Here is an 18903-nt window from a genome sequence, read left to right on the forward strand (position 1 = left end):
TCATCCAAAAGAGTCAGGACTCAATTTGGACACTGGCCAGTTCATTTATTCACACTCCAAGGAACAAAGCATGAGGTGACATACATTGCATTTCAGCAATCTTGTACATGAATTCCATATCTATGAGAACTTCACAAAGTTACTCATGACAGACTCACAACTTAGTACTTCACCAATATGCCTTGTTCGGAATCACATAGTGAGTCCGAACTTTGACTTTCTCAAATGAGAATACTAAGGTGTGAAATGGCATGTCTCATTTCAGGATTAAGGTAAGCATGATGCAATTCATACATAGTGACTTCGAGACATAAGAGGTTAAATGGTTTGTTCTTATATTGTCTCTAGAAGTGCACTGGTCAATTCAGTACCTTCGGAAGATACCTAGAAGAACTATAGAGTCCCCAACTCTCAATGCCTCATAACCAGACATCATAGATTCTTCTAACAATCGTACTGAGGTCAATAGTCCTTTGACCCTAAGATTGCGAATATATCGTTTTAAGCAAACTACGAAGAGTTTGTTCATGCAAATCTACATTTGTCTCTTCGTAACTTGTTAAGTTTGTTTATGGACTAAAAGACTAAGGTTTTATCATAAAGCTTCAAACAAAGAAAGAATGAATGAACGTTTCAACTTTATTATTAAATGAATAAGCAATTACAAGCAAGAGTCTTCGTAAGACTATATGACATCAAATGTACATAAATAGACACTACTACTCTTCTTGTGGGCACCATTGACAACAGCGTCCTCATCCTCGGCTTTGATTAACTCTATTTCTTGAAATAAACTATCCCAGGAATATGCTTTTGCCGCTTCCATGACCTTTTGTTTTAAATATTGTCACTTGAACACTTGTTATGCATATTCTCCCTCCCTCCCTCCTGATTGACTCATTTCCTCTCATGGTTGACTCCGTGTCAAGTCCGATTGACTCCCACCCTCTCCAGGTTGACCCTCTCCCTCTCCTGGTTGACTTCATCCCTCTTCTGGTTAACTATCTTGAACTTCATGCTGTTGTTAAGAAACAAGGTCTTCAAGTTGAATGTCTTGCATTCATGGTCTTCAATTTGACTCTCTTGCATTTCAAGGTTTTCAACTTGACTGTGTTCAACATTTTGTTCACGTACATGGTCTTCAAGTTGACCCGATTGCACTTCACGGTCATCTAGTTGACTCTCTTGCCGTTCAGGGGCTTCTACTTCATTCTCTTTGATTGGTTCTGGTTCGGGTAATAGCAGAAGTTCGTCTGCAATAGCAGGAGCTTGGATATGATGATCACAAAACAATAAGATTTCAAATGTCTCCTCAATCCATTCGTCGACTACTATCATCAGACTCTTATTTGAATCAAGGTAGACGAACTTTGTAGACGTTACCGGTACAATGTAGTACACTGCTGAATCAAAATATCCCAGAATTCTTCTTTAGAATCGAATCAAGCTCCAAAAATGACAGCTTATCAATATCACAGTAGTCTACATAGTCGACTCGACCTTCTACGTACGACAAACATTCATTCACCATCTTCATTCTACCCCCATGGTGAACTTTAAAGGTGAATTTACCATACCCTTTCACTGCAAATAAAGAAAACAAATTCATTACATTTAGAATTAAATTAAAGAAAAAACGTAATAAATACAAACGGACTCAAATTCAACAACAAACAATAATCACCAGTGGTCCCTACTCTTTTGTATTTAAAGCTTTTAAAGTTCAAAACCAAGAAAACTATACAACAATGGTGGTCCATACTCTTCAAATTTAAAGAATCAAAGCTTCAAACAGACCAAAACCAGACATCGTGGTCCCTACCGTTTTTCAGCCCTAAGAACATATATAAAAAGGGAATCACACCATATTTTGGGCTATCATGGGTCGATACGCTCCATTTTGACTCGTCTTTCTTCTTTGATCTCTACGCATGACTTCCCAAATTTTTCTTCAGAGGCTCGGCTTTTTTTTCCTTTTCTTCACCGGAGACTTCGTTCGGAAACTAGTGATGTTAGGGTTCGAGTACAGTGGAGGATTCGAAGCTCTCGAAGCTTTCACAATTTTCGTGAAACGAACGACAACCTAGCTTTCACAATTTAAAGCTTTCACACTTCGCAGCTGTTCAGTTTCTCCTCGGCCAAAAACGGTGTTTTGGTTAATTACCCGATTTAATCGTTTTGAGTCTCATATTGCTCCGAAAATCAAACCTAGACCTATATATATACTACTATTGGAACTTCTGAGCAAATCATTCATTCACTTTTTCTTTTCTTTTATTTTTCTTAGAGGGTTTGGTTATTTTTTAGAGCTTTTGGAGGAGGAAAAAGTGTTATTTGCCAGAATTGACAAGAGTCACCAAACCTCAACTTCATTCGTTCTTCTTTCGTCTCTTCTTTTCTTGCTTAAATTATTGTTGAACACCAATTTATTTAATACGAATTCTCTTTTGTTTTCAATCTTGTTTTATTGCTTTCAATTATTATGTTTTGTTGAATGTTGATTATGAATTCCATTAGAGGCTAGGTTTCTTATGGGGTTTCGATGTAGCTGAGATTAATAATAGAAGGAGGTTTTGTTAGGGTTAGATAACTATTTTTTGTTTCATTATAATGGATTGCTTGATATGAATCGTTCTTAATGCTTTCTAGTGGTTGATCATTATTAGAACTGTTCTCTAGGATTGTTTATTACTCGAGAGAGAATCGATAATTATGCTTTTATTCATGGCTTCATAGTTGATCCTAGAAAATCTAGGCAATTTATGTAATCGTTTGAACTCTTGATTTATTGTGTGTGATTGTTTTAATAAGATTAGAAGCTGAGGGGATAGTAATCAGTCAATTGCATAGGTTTGCTAGATCACTCGAGAGAGGCTAGTGAATAATTTTGATAGAGTGAGATTGGCGTTTATAGGAGTAGATTTGTTGTTCGAACCCGGAACTCCCGACCTAGTGAGCTCCGGTGAAGTCGTGACCCCTATCTTTTCATTCTTGCATAACTCGTATTTAATTCTCTGATTTTATTTACTTTTGTTCTTGTTATAAACATCTTTTCAATTTACTTGGATTTAATTAGCATCAAGTTTAGGCAAATCGCTGTTTTTCTAGTTTATGTGGGTACGATACTCGAATTTACATTCTATATTACTTGAGCGACATACGTATGCTTGCGTGCACGAATTATTTCACAACAACATGATAGAGAAGAGTTAAAGAGTAGATCGAGCACATGTGGCCTCGACCTATAGGCTAATTAAAAGGTTTCACAAATTAGGAACAATTTTCGCAATTCTTACCATCTTAAATTATAGTTATATGTTTCAGACATTTATAGAGTATGTTTATACAAGTCGCTATAAGACTTGCTAGTTTGTAGATTAAAACGAAAAATTTCACCGGATTTTTATGAACTCGTTTTGTAATCTCGTAGCTACTTTATCTAAATTATAATATTGATATCTTACGATAATGTTATATATTTATAAAACTGATATGAGATGAGAGAAAATAAGGTGCGCGTCACAAGTCGTGTGCGAGTTGTCGCTCACAGCAAATTTTTTATTCTTCAAGCTCGAAGCCGACAACTCGTCATTGGCTCATCGTCAACCACCTCGTTGAGCTTCTTCAACCATAGGTTGCAATCTATCTACGGCAAGGATGTGAGAAATACAGAGGGCATAAGAATAATTTACTTCGAAATGGACTTCACATGATCAAAACATGCCGAGATAACAACAAAATATTAACAAAAAGTGCAACGTGGTTGAACACTAAAAGATCAAACAATATTTGCAACAAATTCAAGATTAGGGGAACATTGTTATCGCGGTATGAGTTCATGGGAGAATTCTTTAATTTTATATACGGTAAAGTTTAAAAGTTATCTTAATTTGTGTATTAATTTATGCACATCTAAGAACTTACAAAGAATATTTCTTTTGGGTAAAATATATTAATTTATACACGTAATTGATTCTTTTTTATTATATAAAATTGAAATATTTTATATGTGTATTTTTTGGTTGTTGCTTTTAATATATGTCTAATCAATTCTAGGTCATTTATTCCGTATTCGTTTAAAATATACATTAGGTGGCAGAAATTCCCACCACTTAATAACTAATATCTAATTTAATAAAAGCCCAAGTAGTTGATATAATTCCCGAAATATTATTTTTTTGATACTTTGACAATCAAGCATAATAACTTAAACTGAAAATTAGAAAAATAACCAATTTAAATGTTTGACATTGTTAAATAGCCAACGTTTGGTAAATTTTAGATAAATAGCCCATTTTAAGACGTAAATTTTAGATAAATAATCAACGTTTGATTTATGAAAGTAGTTATTTATCTAAGATTTACGTTTGAAAGTGACTATTTACCTAAAATTACCCAAACGTTGCTATTTAATAAAGTCACACGTTTAAGTTGACTATTTTCCTAATGGACCATAACTTAAACCGTAAATACATACACTTTTATTTCATATTATATAACTTTTTCTATTTACTGCAGTTATTGATTATTTATGATTTTAAGTTTTAGATCGCTAACTTATTCGGGTAACTAGAATAGGAATTCTATGTCCCATTCATTTCATTGGCGTTAGCCACCGCCGCCACCGGAGCTTGGCAGCGGGGAGAGACCAAGGGTGATTTCGTCACATCTATCTCTAATTTGTTTCTTTTGGGTAGAATGGTAATTAAATTGGATGGAATAGAAGCTAATAGTGGTAAAGACAAAAAGTAACGGAAGTTAACAGTGTGAATAAATTGATATTTGATTAAATGAATGGTTAACGAGGTGTCAAATTTTAATTGGAAGGACAGGAATAGGGACATATAAAAGGGACAGAATATCCGGATTCCTGAAATAGAAATAGTGAGCACATTCATTATCCTATATAACTAATTGGAGGTGCAAAAATCCTGTAGTTTCTACAGTGATTGAATGTCACGATAAGGTCTTCTGCTTGCATCCTAATGACAGCTATCTTTTCAAATTCATGTCTATCATTTTGTTATTACTGGACACATTTATGTTAGCATAACTAATTATTTGTTGTCGTCCCTATTGCTGTGCTCCATGTGGTAGCAACATGCACCATATTATCTAATATATTTATTTACGAAATTATTTTTATATAACTTATCACTTGCAATCACATATTTTCGAGCAGTAGACATTTTATTATTATTTTGATAACAACTCAAGACGTCGTTTGGAATATTGACATGCGCCAAACTGATACGAACATTAACAACAAAGTTTTTTTGGGAGTTACAACAAGGAAATCTATCAACATACAAAATATAAAGTAATATTTAAAATTTTGCTATGTATTTACAACAGTATGTACACGTATACGTATATGTATACGTGTAACAAGTTATTATCTTTAAATATCACATAAATAAGATATTTTCACTCCCGCTAAGTTTTTCTTTATTTTAATTACGTACACAACATTATTAAACTTAGCATTAATAAATAAATTTCAGCTAACATAAATTTTAAATTCATCTTTATAATTTATTAACATTACAAATTCTAAATTCTAATTTTACAACATATATACATATACATAAATATTCATGTTTTATAATTTTTTAACATCATAAATTCTAAAGTAAAATCTCTATTGTCAGGATGTTTTGAAAAAATCTATAATCATCTTATCATCTATACCACCACTCCCGTCCTAGCATATAGTTTAATGATGTAGACGATTGTGTTAACCAATTAATATGTATATATATCCACTGTATATATTCAAAAACATTTATGATAAAGGTGATTATATATGAAATGATAAAAGAAATTATAACTTTATTTAGAGCGCAAATGTTATAACTTTTGAATAACTATACATTTTATGTATACATGTAACAATTAACAGGAAATGTTATATTTATCTCTTCATATATAAGATTATAAATATATATATATATATATATATATATATATATGTAAATAAGATATTTTCCACCCCATTCAGTTCTTCTTTATTTTTTTTACGTACACAGTAAGTTTAAATTTCATAAATTTATGCTAATTGACACTATACATGCACATAATAACCCGCACAACGTGCGGGCTCTATAACTCGTTCATTCTAATTTGAGGTTATGAGTTCAAGCTATAACCGAAATAAATTTCTCTAAAAAAAATGTTGACCAACAATAAAATATTCATGGTTTACCGAAATTATTGAATAAATTATCGTAAAATAATTGTTTCAAAAATTTTGTGTGGGACATATAATCTATTAAATATGGAAACGAGATAATAAACAAATACTAGAGAATCATCAAAGTATGAACATCGATTCGGACTAAATCGTAACCCCATAAAATCTAGCTTATAATTATCAAATTCATAATTAAAAAGAAACACAAAATAATAATCAAAAGCAATAAAATGAACAATGAAAATAAAAATGAATCATATTAATTTAAATTGATGTTCAACAATAATCTAAAGCAACAAAGTAATGTAAAAAAGGAAGAAGAAGAAGAAGAAGAAGAAGAAGAAGAAGTGAAGGAAGGGTCAAGAGACTCGTTAGCTCGTCAATTATTCCGGCAAAAAAACAATTTTTTTTTTTTTGTGCCAAAAGCCCTCCAAATTAGTAGTCAAACACGATATGAAAAATATAAACTAAGGAAAAGATGAATCCCGATGTTCAGTCCCTTTATGGTTTCTCCCTTGGTGTCCCTCCAATCAAAATAAATCAATTTAATAATTTCAATTTATTTTTATATAAATATAAACTAATAAAATGGAAGGGTGCACCGAGGAAAACATCAAAAGAGGACAGAGAATCCGGGTTAAAAAAGATGTGTTTTTGGGGTTACAAATTCGCTTAAAGATGCTTAAGGGTGTTTTTCGGAACAATTCAAGCCTTTGGATGAGATCCAATGACCCAAAAAAGACAAAAATGGAAAGTGACTACGTCAGAATCTAAGGATCTGCGCGGCACACAGAATGTGTAGAGTGCACGGCACGCGAAAGCTCTCTGGAGTTTGGCCGAGAATCACGTGCAGCATGCATGCGGTATGGGATACGCGGAGCGCGTAGTCCAAATTTGTTGTTTCTCTTTACTGTTGATTCTCTTTCGTCTCGTCATGGCCCCCAAACGCTCCCTAATAGCTTTATTATGTTTCAAACATGTCTCGATTCTTGATTTTCACCCTTTATCTGGAAGTCATCACAAAGAATTTGAAAATCAACTGCACTTAAAACGAGTTAGATTTAAGTCTGAAATGAGAGGTTTGTATATATAAAATGCACCGCGACTATTATCGCGATTATTTCCACAATATCTACCATTGACCAAACGTCAACTTGTCAGCGAGCAAAAGGAAATTTCTATGACTCGATAAAGTAGGGAGATCATTTACCAAATACATGATATGTAGGTGAATAATTTGATAAAACTACGAATATTTTGCAATTAAAAAAAATTCATATATATTATTATTTTTTTTACCAAAGTGATAATGCATAAAAAAATATCATTATTGAGATAAGTTGCTAGCCAAGTTGGCACTGGAATCAACTTTTAGGGGAAGGACGAAAAATAAAATAAAAAAAACAACAACAACTCGACTCGAATGTTATATTAGATAGCTGGTACAAGATTTCTAATTATTGCTACAGATGATTTGCGAAAACATCCCCTTCCAATGAGGTGATAATATTCTATAACTCATATGAGCTGTAGCGGGAAAGAGAAAAAAAATAGCACGTGGACCAGGTGTATGTTGGGTAGATATAGTAGAAAGTAGGGTTCCAATTTCTGAATATGGACACACTAAAAACTAGTTATTTGTCAATTTGCTTGCTTTCTATTAGTCAATAATGCGCACCCTCTTTCCATTCAATCACCTTTTTCTTTTTTTTTTCTTTTTTTTTTCCATTTATCTATACGCTTGAATAGTCCAGTATTGGACAATTTTTTTTTTTTTAATTTTTCATTTATCCAAAAAAAAAAAAATCGCGCTTGAAGGATATAAATTAAATCCATTTTTGTTATCCAAGCAATGACAGTAAGGGTCAAGCGACTATATAGTCAAATAGAATTTAAGTTTTTGCAAAATAGTCATAGTTTGTCAATCATAAACAAACTAGTCAAAGTAAGATTAATCTAGGCTGGATTAAATTTAATCCCAACGAACTATAAAAACAGAATATAAACTTTATGAAGGCTAGATTAAAATTAATCGAGCCATGATTAAAAGTCGCAGTGCTCTCAATTGATTATTTTGCTATACCTAATAAAACTATGGCTATTTTGCAAAAGTCATAATTTGAATTGTCTATTTCATACCATTTTTCCTAACGGTAAAACTTCCTTCAAGATTTGTTCATATTTTATTTTTTGCAATAAACACATTCAATAGTAGCTGCAAATCAAACACAATTAATTCTGAAAAAGCTAGACAACACTAGGATTCAATGAAGCAAAGGAAAGCAACTCTTTGTCAGTCTCAATGAGAGCCATGTTTTCTTCGGCAAACACTAACCACGCTTCAATCCCATCCCCATCTTTGGTATCCATTAACAGAATAGAGTTCTTGAACTCCGAGCTAGCGACCACGCTCACCCACGTCGGTTTTTCCCAACCGAAATCCGCTTCGTAAAACCCGAAGCGACACCAACTTGTGCAGATGCAGAACTCAGTATCGTCGCTCATCATTGCAGATTGAGTCTCTTCAAGCTGTCTTTGAACGGTCCTCAAAACATTTCCCTTCTCTGAGTAGCTTTTCGCGGCTTCGTCCATGCCTTTCCTTAGCTTTCCCATCAATCCTTGAAGACCGTCAACTTCTTTGTCACGATGATCGGTTTTCACCGTGACACCCGAAAGTAGATTCCCGGCGATGTTGTCTCCGAAAGGAGGAACAATTCTCTTCCTCATGTTCATAGCCATCCAAAGCGCCGAACTTGAAAATTCGGGCTCGTTTGATTTTGATGCACAAGCTTTCATCGCGCATTTCCAGAGAAGACTCGAAACCGCCAAAACCCTAGTGGGGTTATTTCCGAGGACTCTCTTCAGGGCCGCGATCTTCTTGGCCGTGAAAACGTACCTCCTCGTTGAGCACTTTTCCCGAGCAAGCTCGATCGAGGGTTTCTCCGAGGGCAAAGATTCTGGAATTAATATCGGCGGGAAAAGCTCGCACGTCTGTCCAAACCCGGGTTTCGTAAGAGAATTGGGCTCGAGATTATTTTCGTACGTTATTTTCGACCACGTTCTTACGAATTCCCCGACGGTACACGAGTCGGCGAGCTTGTGAGAGAAACTCAAACCGATGGAGATTCCACCGCAGACGAAGATTGTGGCCTGAACAAAAAGAAGAGAGCCTCCGTGGGCTTCTTGCCCGGATTCCGGCTGAGCCGTGATGAATTTCGTCAGCGAAACCTGGTCCGGATTCTCGAGAATCGTTGACATAGAGACCTGTGCTTTGGCCTCGACGAACTCGGCTCCTTCGTCGTTGCACTCGACGAAGAGATTGTTTCTGAGTCGTCCGGCGAAAGGGTAATAGAGAGCGAGGGCTTTCGACAGGGTTTCTCTCAGGCGTTGTAATCGCTCGGAGGCTTTTTCGATAGGGTTTTGTTGAGTGTGAGAGTGTTTAAAAGCGGTGATGAAGGGATAGAAGAGAATCATCGGGACGTACATGTCTGGAGAGATTTGATCGAGCATAGAGAGCTTGACCGTTCCCAGGTGTTGAGGCGTTGGAGAATATGGTTTGATCGATTCTCTTCTTGTGATCTCGACATTGAAGTCTTCAACCATTTTGAGTAAGGGAAAGAATTAGAATTTTTTTTTTTTTTTTTTTTTTTTTATGCTGTAAAAGACGATGGAAGTTTGGAAGCACAAATAGGCAGTACACGTTCGCTTTATAATATGTTCAATCACGTTACATAAATTGTTTATTTATACACGTTGTAATCACGGGCTGTAATTAGTAAACCTTTTTTGGAGCATATAATCACTCATTTTTCTACTAAACTTTTCTAATGGTGAGATTCCGGTACCTAACCTTCAGTTTTTTTTTGTAAGCTAACCTTTTTTTAGCATTAAACCAATGAACAGCTATTACATTTTTAAAGTATATATATTTTCATTTTTAGATTCTTTTTAATTATTTTATTTATAGTATTTAATACCTGATCAACTCAACACACGGCACATATATACCCAATTAAATAATATATTGACTGTAAAAAAATTAAAGAAAGTTTAACCATTTTAGATTGTAAAGTGTTTTTTTTTTTCTAAATTAGACTTCTATAAATTATAATCAACAAAATATTTTAGTTTATAAAATATTTTAAGCAGTTTATAAAGTGTTAAATTTCAAATGAATTTTTTTTTTTTTGAAAATGACCAAAATACTAAAAACGAAATCAATAATAATTCAAAGATCAAATTGCCATAAAAAAATTTAGGAACCAAATTTACACAATAATAAATCTTTACAGACTTTTTTAGTCAAAAACAATTTTAAAAATTTGTATCCGGTGTACATCTTTCTAGCGTTTTGTCAAGTCTTTGATCGAATTTCAAATATGTGACACATGTAACCTTATTTTGTTGGGAGAATACAAAGTTTGCGATCAATGGGACTGTCGTTACAGACCAGATTATGGATATAGAATTGCTCAATTTCAGTATAATACCAAATGAATAGATTATTTTATCTTAAGAAATAAGATGGCGAAGTTGAGAACGCTTGAGATTTTGAAAATCTAAATGAAATAATTATATAAAAATAAATCATCACTGTAATTATTGAAGAAGAAAAAAATGGTTTTTCATTGACTCGTGCTTTTTAGGCTTTGTTTGGTAGAGGATTGATTTTTTCAGTTGATGTGACATGTTTCCTTATTTGGTAGGAAGGAGAGAAAGAAAATGGGAGAGATTTGAAGGGATTAATAATCTACCGGGCCTATCATTTTTAATCCTTTCAATTTTGGAAGGAAAAAAGAGTAAATAAGAAAAATGTTATTTTTTTTACAAATATATCATCAAAACAATCTATCCATCTATCAGTTTTTCCTTTCTACCAAACATAAATAAGAAATTATGTAATCCTTTCCTTTCTTTTCTATTCTTTTCCCCTTGTAAAACAATCCATCCATTTATCATTTAATCATTCCTACCAAACAAGGCCTTAAGGTTTGATCAACTATTGCATTCATCACTAGTGAACGAGTTCTATATTTGCAAACATTTACAAGTGGATATTACTATATGATAAAAAATTAAAAATTAAAAAAAGTCCATTAGTGTCACTTTATCATTATTAATATTGGCACTTGTGAATGAAAGTAGCCTAGTCATCATTGCCAGCTCATCATCCAAGACTCCACCTGTGTAACTAACTCTCAATGACTGTAACAAACCAGTTATTAGTTAGGAGTCGCTGACTATATATACGTGTAATTATAATTGATTGTAATCAATCAATCTCAATGAAATTCTGTTAGAACGATTTGTTCAACAGTTATCAGATTTTTTTTTTCTCTCTCTCTCTCTATATCAATCTCTCAATCTTCTTCTTCTTCATTTCTTCACATGGTATCAGAGCCCATTAAGCCCAAATGGGTATCCGATCCAATCGTTGGGATTCGGCCCAAGATGAGCGAACGCAAAGAGCCGCCATCTTGAGGGGGCGTGTTAGGAATCCCACATTGAAAGTGAATTGGAATTACCAAGAGTTTATAAAGGTCATAGGTTACTCCTCTCATTACCAATTGGTTTTGAGATGGAACCCCATGATACTTTCACATAATGAGGGTTACAGATACTATATTGCCTTCTTGGATGATCATACCAGGTTCACATGGCTCTATCCGTTGAAGACAAAAGATGAGGCTTAACAAGTGTTTGTGATGTTCAAGTCTCATGTTGAACGTTTCTTCAACTGCAAGTTGAAATGCCTACAAACTGATTGGGGAGGCGAGTTCAGATCCTTCACCAACCTACTGAATCAGCTTGGGATCATATTTAGACATCCCTGTCCTCACACTCATGCTCAGATTGGTCGCGTGGAACGCAAGCATCGTCACATAGTTGAACTAGGCTTAACTTTACTTGATGAGAGTCACATGCCCTTGAGTTTCTGGTGGCACGCGTTCTCATCAGCAATCTTCTTGATCCACAGACTGCCTTCATCAACACTCAACTACAAGTCTCCATTTGAAGTTGTCTTCAAAGTGCCCTTCGATATCAAAGCCTTGAAGGTATTTGGTTGTGCCTGTTATTCACATATACGTGCCTACAATGCACACAAGTTTGATCACAGATCCACGTTATGCACATTCATTGGCTACAACGACAAACACAGAGGCTACAAATGTCTTCACAAATCAGGAAGAGTGTACATAGCCAAAAGTGTTGTTTTCAATGAAATACACTTTCCGTATCCCATCTCTGACAAAACTACAAACACCTCTCCTACACCTAATTCAGCTGAAAATACCACTTCCTTCCTAACAACCTACTTACCAGGTCAAACTCCTAGTGACTCAACTTCCCTCCCTAGCAATCCAGTTCCACCACATGACCCCTCAAACACCAATGTCAACCCTATACCACAAGTCTCAAATTCTCAGCTCCAAATCCTACCTATTAGCTCAACCTCATAAACCACAAACAGCCAATTAGCCACAAATACCTTACCTCCAACGTTTAGGGTGGCCTCAAGTTCTTCACATCCCATGACCACTCGTGCTCGCTCTGCCATCTTCAAGCCAAAGGCCTTGACAGCTCAGCTAGTGCTGTTGAGTCAGGAGGCTATAGCTGAACCACACACTGTCTCAGCTATGGTCTCTCATTCAAACCAGCTCCTAGACTTGCTATCGAAGCCTTTTCCGACGCTGACTGAGCAGGCTGCTCTGACAATCGTCGATCTACAACTGGCTATGTTGTGCTACTTGGTGGAAACTAGATAACTTGGTCAGCAAGCAAGCAGAAAGTTGTGTCTCGTTCCAGCACAGAGTCTTAGTACAAGGCTCTCGCTCAAACGTCGTCTGAGCTGGTATGGCTTCGTTCCTTGCTGAATGAGCTGAACGTTCGTCCTTCACCGTCGACGGCAGTCATCTGGTGTGATAACTTAGGTGCCAGTGCACTTGCTTCGAATCCTGTATTTCATGCTCGTACTAAGCACATTGAAGTAGATGTCCACTTCATTCGTGACTTGGAGGCTGAGAAGTCAATCGAAGTTAGATATGTGTCCACTGAAGATAATCTCGCTGATATGTTCACCAAAGCTCTCCCCGAAGCTTGGTTCCATGAACTTAGTTCTCGTCTGCTTCTAGACGCTGAGGACGACCGTCCAGCTCAAGGGGACGTGTGAATGAAAGTAGCCTAGTCATCATTGCCAGCTCATCATCCAAGACTCCACTTGTGTAACTAACTCTCAATAACTGTAACAAACCAGTTAGTTAGGAGTCGCTGACTATATATACGTGTAATTATGACTAATTGTAATCAATCAATCTCAATGAAATTCTGTTAGGACGATTTGTTCAACAGTTATCAGATTCTCTCTCTCTCTCTCTCTCAATCTCTCAATCTTATTCTTCTTCTTCATTTCTTCTCTGCACTAATGGTTTTCAGTAAACCTTTTTTGGAGCAGATAATCACTCATTTTTCTACTAAACTTTTCTAATGGTGAGATTCTGGCACCTAACCTTCAGTTTTTTTTTTCTAAGCTAACTTTTTTTTTTAGCATTGAATCCATGAACAGCTATTACATTTTTATAGTATATATATATTTTCATTTTTAAATTGTTTTTAATTATTTTATTTATAGTATTTAATACCTGATCAACTCAACACACGGCACATATATACCCAATTAAATAATATATTGACTGTAAAAAAAATTAAAGAAGGTTTAACCATTTTAGATTGTAATTTTTTTCCCCTAAATTATAGACTTCTATAAATTATAATCAACAAAATATTTTAGTTTCTAAATTATTTTAGGGCGTTCTAGAAATATAGCCACAAGCAAACCTCTTTTTTTTTTGTTTTAGTCCATATTTGTCAAACTTTAGGAATATAGCCAAACAGACTGATAAGCATAATAAATCTGATTTGCCCTCAAATTCATCACTTTCTCTCTCCTACTTTTTTTCCTACAATTTTTTTTTTCATAAAAACTTCAAAAAACCATATCTATTTCGTATGAACTCGAAATTGAGTGATTCAAAATCCTACGGATTCGTGTCGCCGAGATCTTCAAAAATAGATCCATTGTGTTTGATGAAAAATCATGTTTAGTGCCATAGATGTATAAAAAAAACACGTTACTACCTTAGACATGCACTACTACAAATTTCATTTTATGGTGCGGAAGGGTATCCGGTGCGACATGTCGCACCTAAATGTCGCACCTAAGTGGTATCAGGTGCGACATGTCGCACCCAATACTATCCGGTGCGACATGTCGCACCTAAAAGTTTTAAAAATTTTAGGCGGGCTTAAAATTCCTCTTTTTTTTTATTGTCATGAATTGAAATTTTTTTTTAGTATCTGGTGCGACATGTCGCACCTAAAAGTATTAGGTGCGATATGTCGCACCCAATATGCGCTTTAGGTGCGACATGCCTCACCCAATATGAGCATTAGGTGCGACATGTCGCACCTAAAAGTATTAGGTTAAAATTATAAAATACCGCTCATTCTTCTTCTTCCTACTGCCTATCTCATTCTCTCCCTCTCTCTCTCTATCTCTCGTCCCTCTGCTCGTCGCTTCTCCTCCGCGCCGGATCCCCTCCTCCTCGTCTTTGCGCTCCCTTCCTCCTCGCTACCGCCCGTCCTCCTCCCCACCGCCCATCCTCCTCGCTCACCTCTCCTTCTCGCCGCCGAGCCTAAGTAAGTTCTCTCACTCTCTTTCTCTCTAGCTAACTCACTCTTTTTCTCCGATCTGTCGGTCGACGACCTCAGCCCCGGCCACCGAGGACCTCCGTCGAGCACCTCCGCCGAGCACCCCCGCCGAGCAAGACCGCGATGGCCGTGTCTGCCCCATCACAACGCCTCCTCCCTCGCCGGGCCTCAACCTTCGCCGCCCCTCCTCCCTCGCCGGCCTCGCCTTCGACGGCCGTTTATTTATTTTTAATTAAAATAACGTATTATCGCACCTAATACTCGTTTTTTTTTTTTTTTTTTTTTTTTTTTTTATATATTTTCTGAAGCTAAATCAGTGCAACTTTGGGTGCGACATGTCACACCGAAAAGTGTCGCACCTAATATGTGAACTTTTAGGTGCGACATGTCGCACCCGAAGCCTTTAGCGACGGACTTTTGGGTGCGATAATGTCGCACCTAAAGTGGCACCCGAAGAACTTTCGGGTGCGACATTTTGGGCATCGGGTGCGACTTTCGTCGCACCCGATGCCTATATTTGTAGTAGTGATGGAAATAACTGAAAATTTTCGGAAATCATTTGGAAATAAATGGAAACGTAAACATGATGCATTAAACATGATTTTTCATCACACACAATGGGTCTATTTTTGAAGATTTCGGCACAACAAATCTGTATGATTTGGAATCACTCAATTTTGAGTTCTTATGAGATAGATATGGATTTTTGAAGTTTTGATGAAAAAAAATATTTGAAAAAAAATATTTGAAAAAAAGTGACGAATTAAAAAACAAATAAGTGAAAGTGATGAATCTAGAAAAAAAAAACGTTATATTTATTTAATGACAAATATGAAATTTTAACCCATTACCTCTAGTCACTACAACATTTACAACATTTACCGACGATTTTTTTCGTCGGTAATAACCCGGGAATCGTCGCTAAATGTATTTAACGACGATTTTAGCGACGATAATAATCGTCGCTAATTGTCCGTGCCTAAATATATTTAGCGACGATTTATTCGTCGGTAAATATTTAGCGACGATATTAGCGACGATAAAGTCGTCCCTAAATGTTGTGACGAGAAGTTTTTTTTCAATTTGAAACAGATAATTAGCGACGACTTTTTCGTCGCTAATTAGTGCGGGAAAAATTCCCGCGTGCATTAGCGACGACAAAGTCGTCGCTAAATGTTGTGACGAGAAGTTTTTTTTCGTTTTGAAACAGATAAGTCGTCGCTAATTGGCGCGGGGAAAAATTCCCGCTAAAACTTTGTGTGGAATAATAATTAGCGACGAATTTATCGTTGCTAATTATTATTATTATAATTTTTTTTTCGTCGTTAATTATTTATTTTTTACGGTTTTTTGGTTGTGAAATTCTAAAATGAAAAATCAAATAAAAACTAAATTATATTATCCAAATCAACAACTATATAAAATCCGGTTACGTACGTTTTCGGTTATCGAGAAATATGTAAATAATAAATACACAAAACAACTAATAAACCACTAGTCGCGACGTTTGCTTTGTCGTCCCGCCGCTCATTTTCCCCCTCCTCGACGAGAAACACTCTTCTGCTGGCGCTGAAGTTCTGCAAGCTGCGGCGTCGGAGTACTAGACTGACTTGGTCCGCCGGGCGTCGTCTGCTGGCTAGCGTCGGGAGTCCTCTGCTGGCCGCCCGTCGGAGTGTGGACACCGGGCGTTGGAGTGTGGACGCCGGCCGTTGGAGTCTGCTAGTTGTGGGATGACGGAGCGTGATGCGAACTCTGCGGAAATTGAGGCATAAACGAGCTCAGGTTGAGGCCGGGCACCTGACTCTGTATTGCCTCGGCGAACGAGGCGATGGTCGACGTGAACACCTCCTGGAGATATATCCTGGATGCGACGTCCAGCCTCCGAACTACCGTAGACTTCGGCGACTTCAACCGCCATCCGTGCTCCCTGTGGCACCAAACGTCCGACGCCGGTCAAGTGATCAGACCGCGAACCCATAATATCGCGGATCGCCTGCTGCTCTAGGACGGAAATATCAACGTCCGCTCCTTGTTGCTCAGCCTCCGCTCGCAACGTGTTGAATCTATCGATCAGTCGATCCTGATATAATTAACTAGTTAGTATCTATTAATCGAAAAATAAGAAAAATATATGTAAACTTACATAACGTGCGGAGGCTTCAGGAGTCAGCCACTCGGACTTCTCGGACTGATGTTGGCGCTTGTAGTTCGCAAACAAGCTCTCGAAAGCGCCTGTCTCGGCGCTCTTCTGCATGTAAACAAAACTTCAAGTGATAGATAATTTTATCGTCGCTAATTATTTTCCCGCGAACTTAGCAACGAAAAAAAAAGAATTAGCGACGATAAAGTCGTCGCTAATTATCTTTGCCGCGAAACTTTAATATTTTTCGCACCAAAGAAGTAGCGACGATATTATCGTCGCTAAAAGGGTGATTAGCGACGATTTATTAGCGACGACTTATTAGCGACGACTTAATCGTCGCTAATAGTTTCGTCGCTAAATGTGGTATTTCTTGTAATGAGTGTCAGCTAATATAATTGGCTATTTTTCTAAAACTCTCCAAACGTGTACTAAATCTCAAACCTAGAGTTTAAGGTGGCCTATTTAGTTACAAAATTCAATATTTTAAGCAGTTTATTAAGTGTTGAATTTCAAATGAAAAAATTGTTTTTGAAAATGACCAAAATACTAAAAACCAAATCAATAATTCAAAGATCAAATTGCCATAAAAAAAGTTAGGAACCAAATTTACACAATAATAAATCTTTACAGACTTTTTTAGTCAATTTTTTTTAAAAAAATTTGTATTCGGTGTACATTTTTCTAGCGTTTTGTCAAGTCTTTGATCGAATTTTAAATATGTGACACATGTCTTTTAGTTTATTAGGAGAATACAAAGTTTGCGATCAATGGGGCTGTCGTTACAGACCAGATTATGGATATAAAATTGCTCAATTTCAGTATAATACCAAATGAATAGATATTATTTTATCTTAAGAAATAAGATGGCGAAGGTGAGAACACTTGAGATTTTGAAAATCTAAATGAAATAATTATATAAAAATAACTCATCACTGTAATTATTGGAAGAAAAAAATTGGTTTTCATTGACTCGTGCTTTTTCAGATTTGATCTTATCAGATTATACGCTTTATATTGAGTACTCAACGACTTTAGAAAATAACTATTCCCATGATTGAATTGCTTTCATCACTAGTGAACGAGTTCTATCTTTGCAAACATTTCTAAGTGGATATTACTATATGATAAAAATTAAAAATTAAAAAAAGTCCATTAGTGTCACTTTATCATTATTAATATTGGCACTAATGGTTTTCAAACCTATCTTTTTCAATTTTGTTATCGTCATGAGAGGCCAATACTACAGATAAGACTTTGCCGCCAATGTTGTCGAAGTAGGTGAAAATAAGACTTTGGGGTGCTTTTGTTGATGTGTCGAGCAGCGAAGGTGGTGGAAAGTATACATTATGGCGGTTGATTCGCTCACAAATACCAATCGACGATTCTTTCAAAATCTCTTGATTCGTTAGATTACGAATATCAGATAGAGGGCATTTCGAACTCGTTGATTCACAAATAATACTGAAATAAGGAATTTTTGTTAGAGAACTCTTATTTTTTTTTTCTTTCATTAATCAATATCTATCAAATTATCAAATAGGTTCTCAAGATTTATAGTACATTATGAGTTCTTTCACTATCCGAAACTGATGAATTAAACAAAAAATAAAGGCCCATGTAACACATTAACACAAAGAATAAAAAAACACGCCATATTAAAACAACAAAAATTGAAAATAATAAAAATTGACATAATACAAAAACGGTCGTTTGAGAGCCTAACTGTCCATTTTCACTAAAAAAAATATACTACTTTTTTGTTCGTTTTTGTCATCCCAGCTTCCCAAAATGTGTAGTTCAATTTTCCATGCATCACTTGTTAGGTATAGAGCTTTATTGATCGGTAATAATTATAATG

The 18903-nt window shown here is 35.8% G+C and overlaps 1 protein-coding gene across 1 annotated transcript; it reads right to left on the reverse strand.

The window, feature by feature from the left end:
* Positions 1-8256: 8256 nt before the first annotated feature.
* LOC149394000 (epi-neemfruitin B 7-O-acetyltransferse L7AT-like) lies at positions 8257-9934 on the reverse strand. The gene has a single exon (XM_089616440.1). It carries the CDS (start codon positions 9794-9796, stop codon positions 8441-8443), a length of 1356 nt encoding a protein of 451 aa, XP_089472566.1. The 5' UTR covers positions 9797-9934; the 3' UTR covers positions 8257-8440.
* Positions 9935-18903: the final 8969 nt, after the last annotated feature.

The sequence above is a fragment of the Urtica dioica genome, chromosome 6, assembly GCF_054948205.1.
Source record: "Urtica dioica subsp. dioica isolate 48M chromosome 6, U.dioica_male_clone48M_v1_H2, whole genome shotgun sequence".
Classification (NCBI taxonomy): domain Eukaryota; kingdom Viridiplantae; phylum Streptophyta; class Magnoliopsida; order Rosales; family Urticaceae; genus Urtica; species Urtica dioica.

Bases quoted from the DNA above. Each gene is read 5' to 3' on its own strand.
- LOC149394000 (XM_089616440.1), bottom strand. From the start codon at position 9,796: ATGGTTGAAGACTTCAATGTCGAGATCACAAGAAGAGAATCGATCAAA.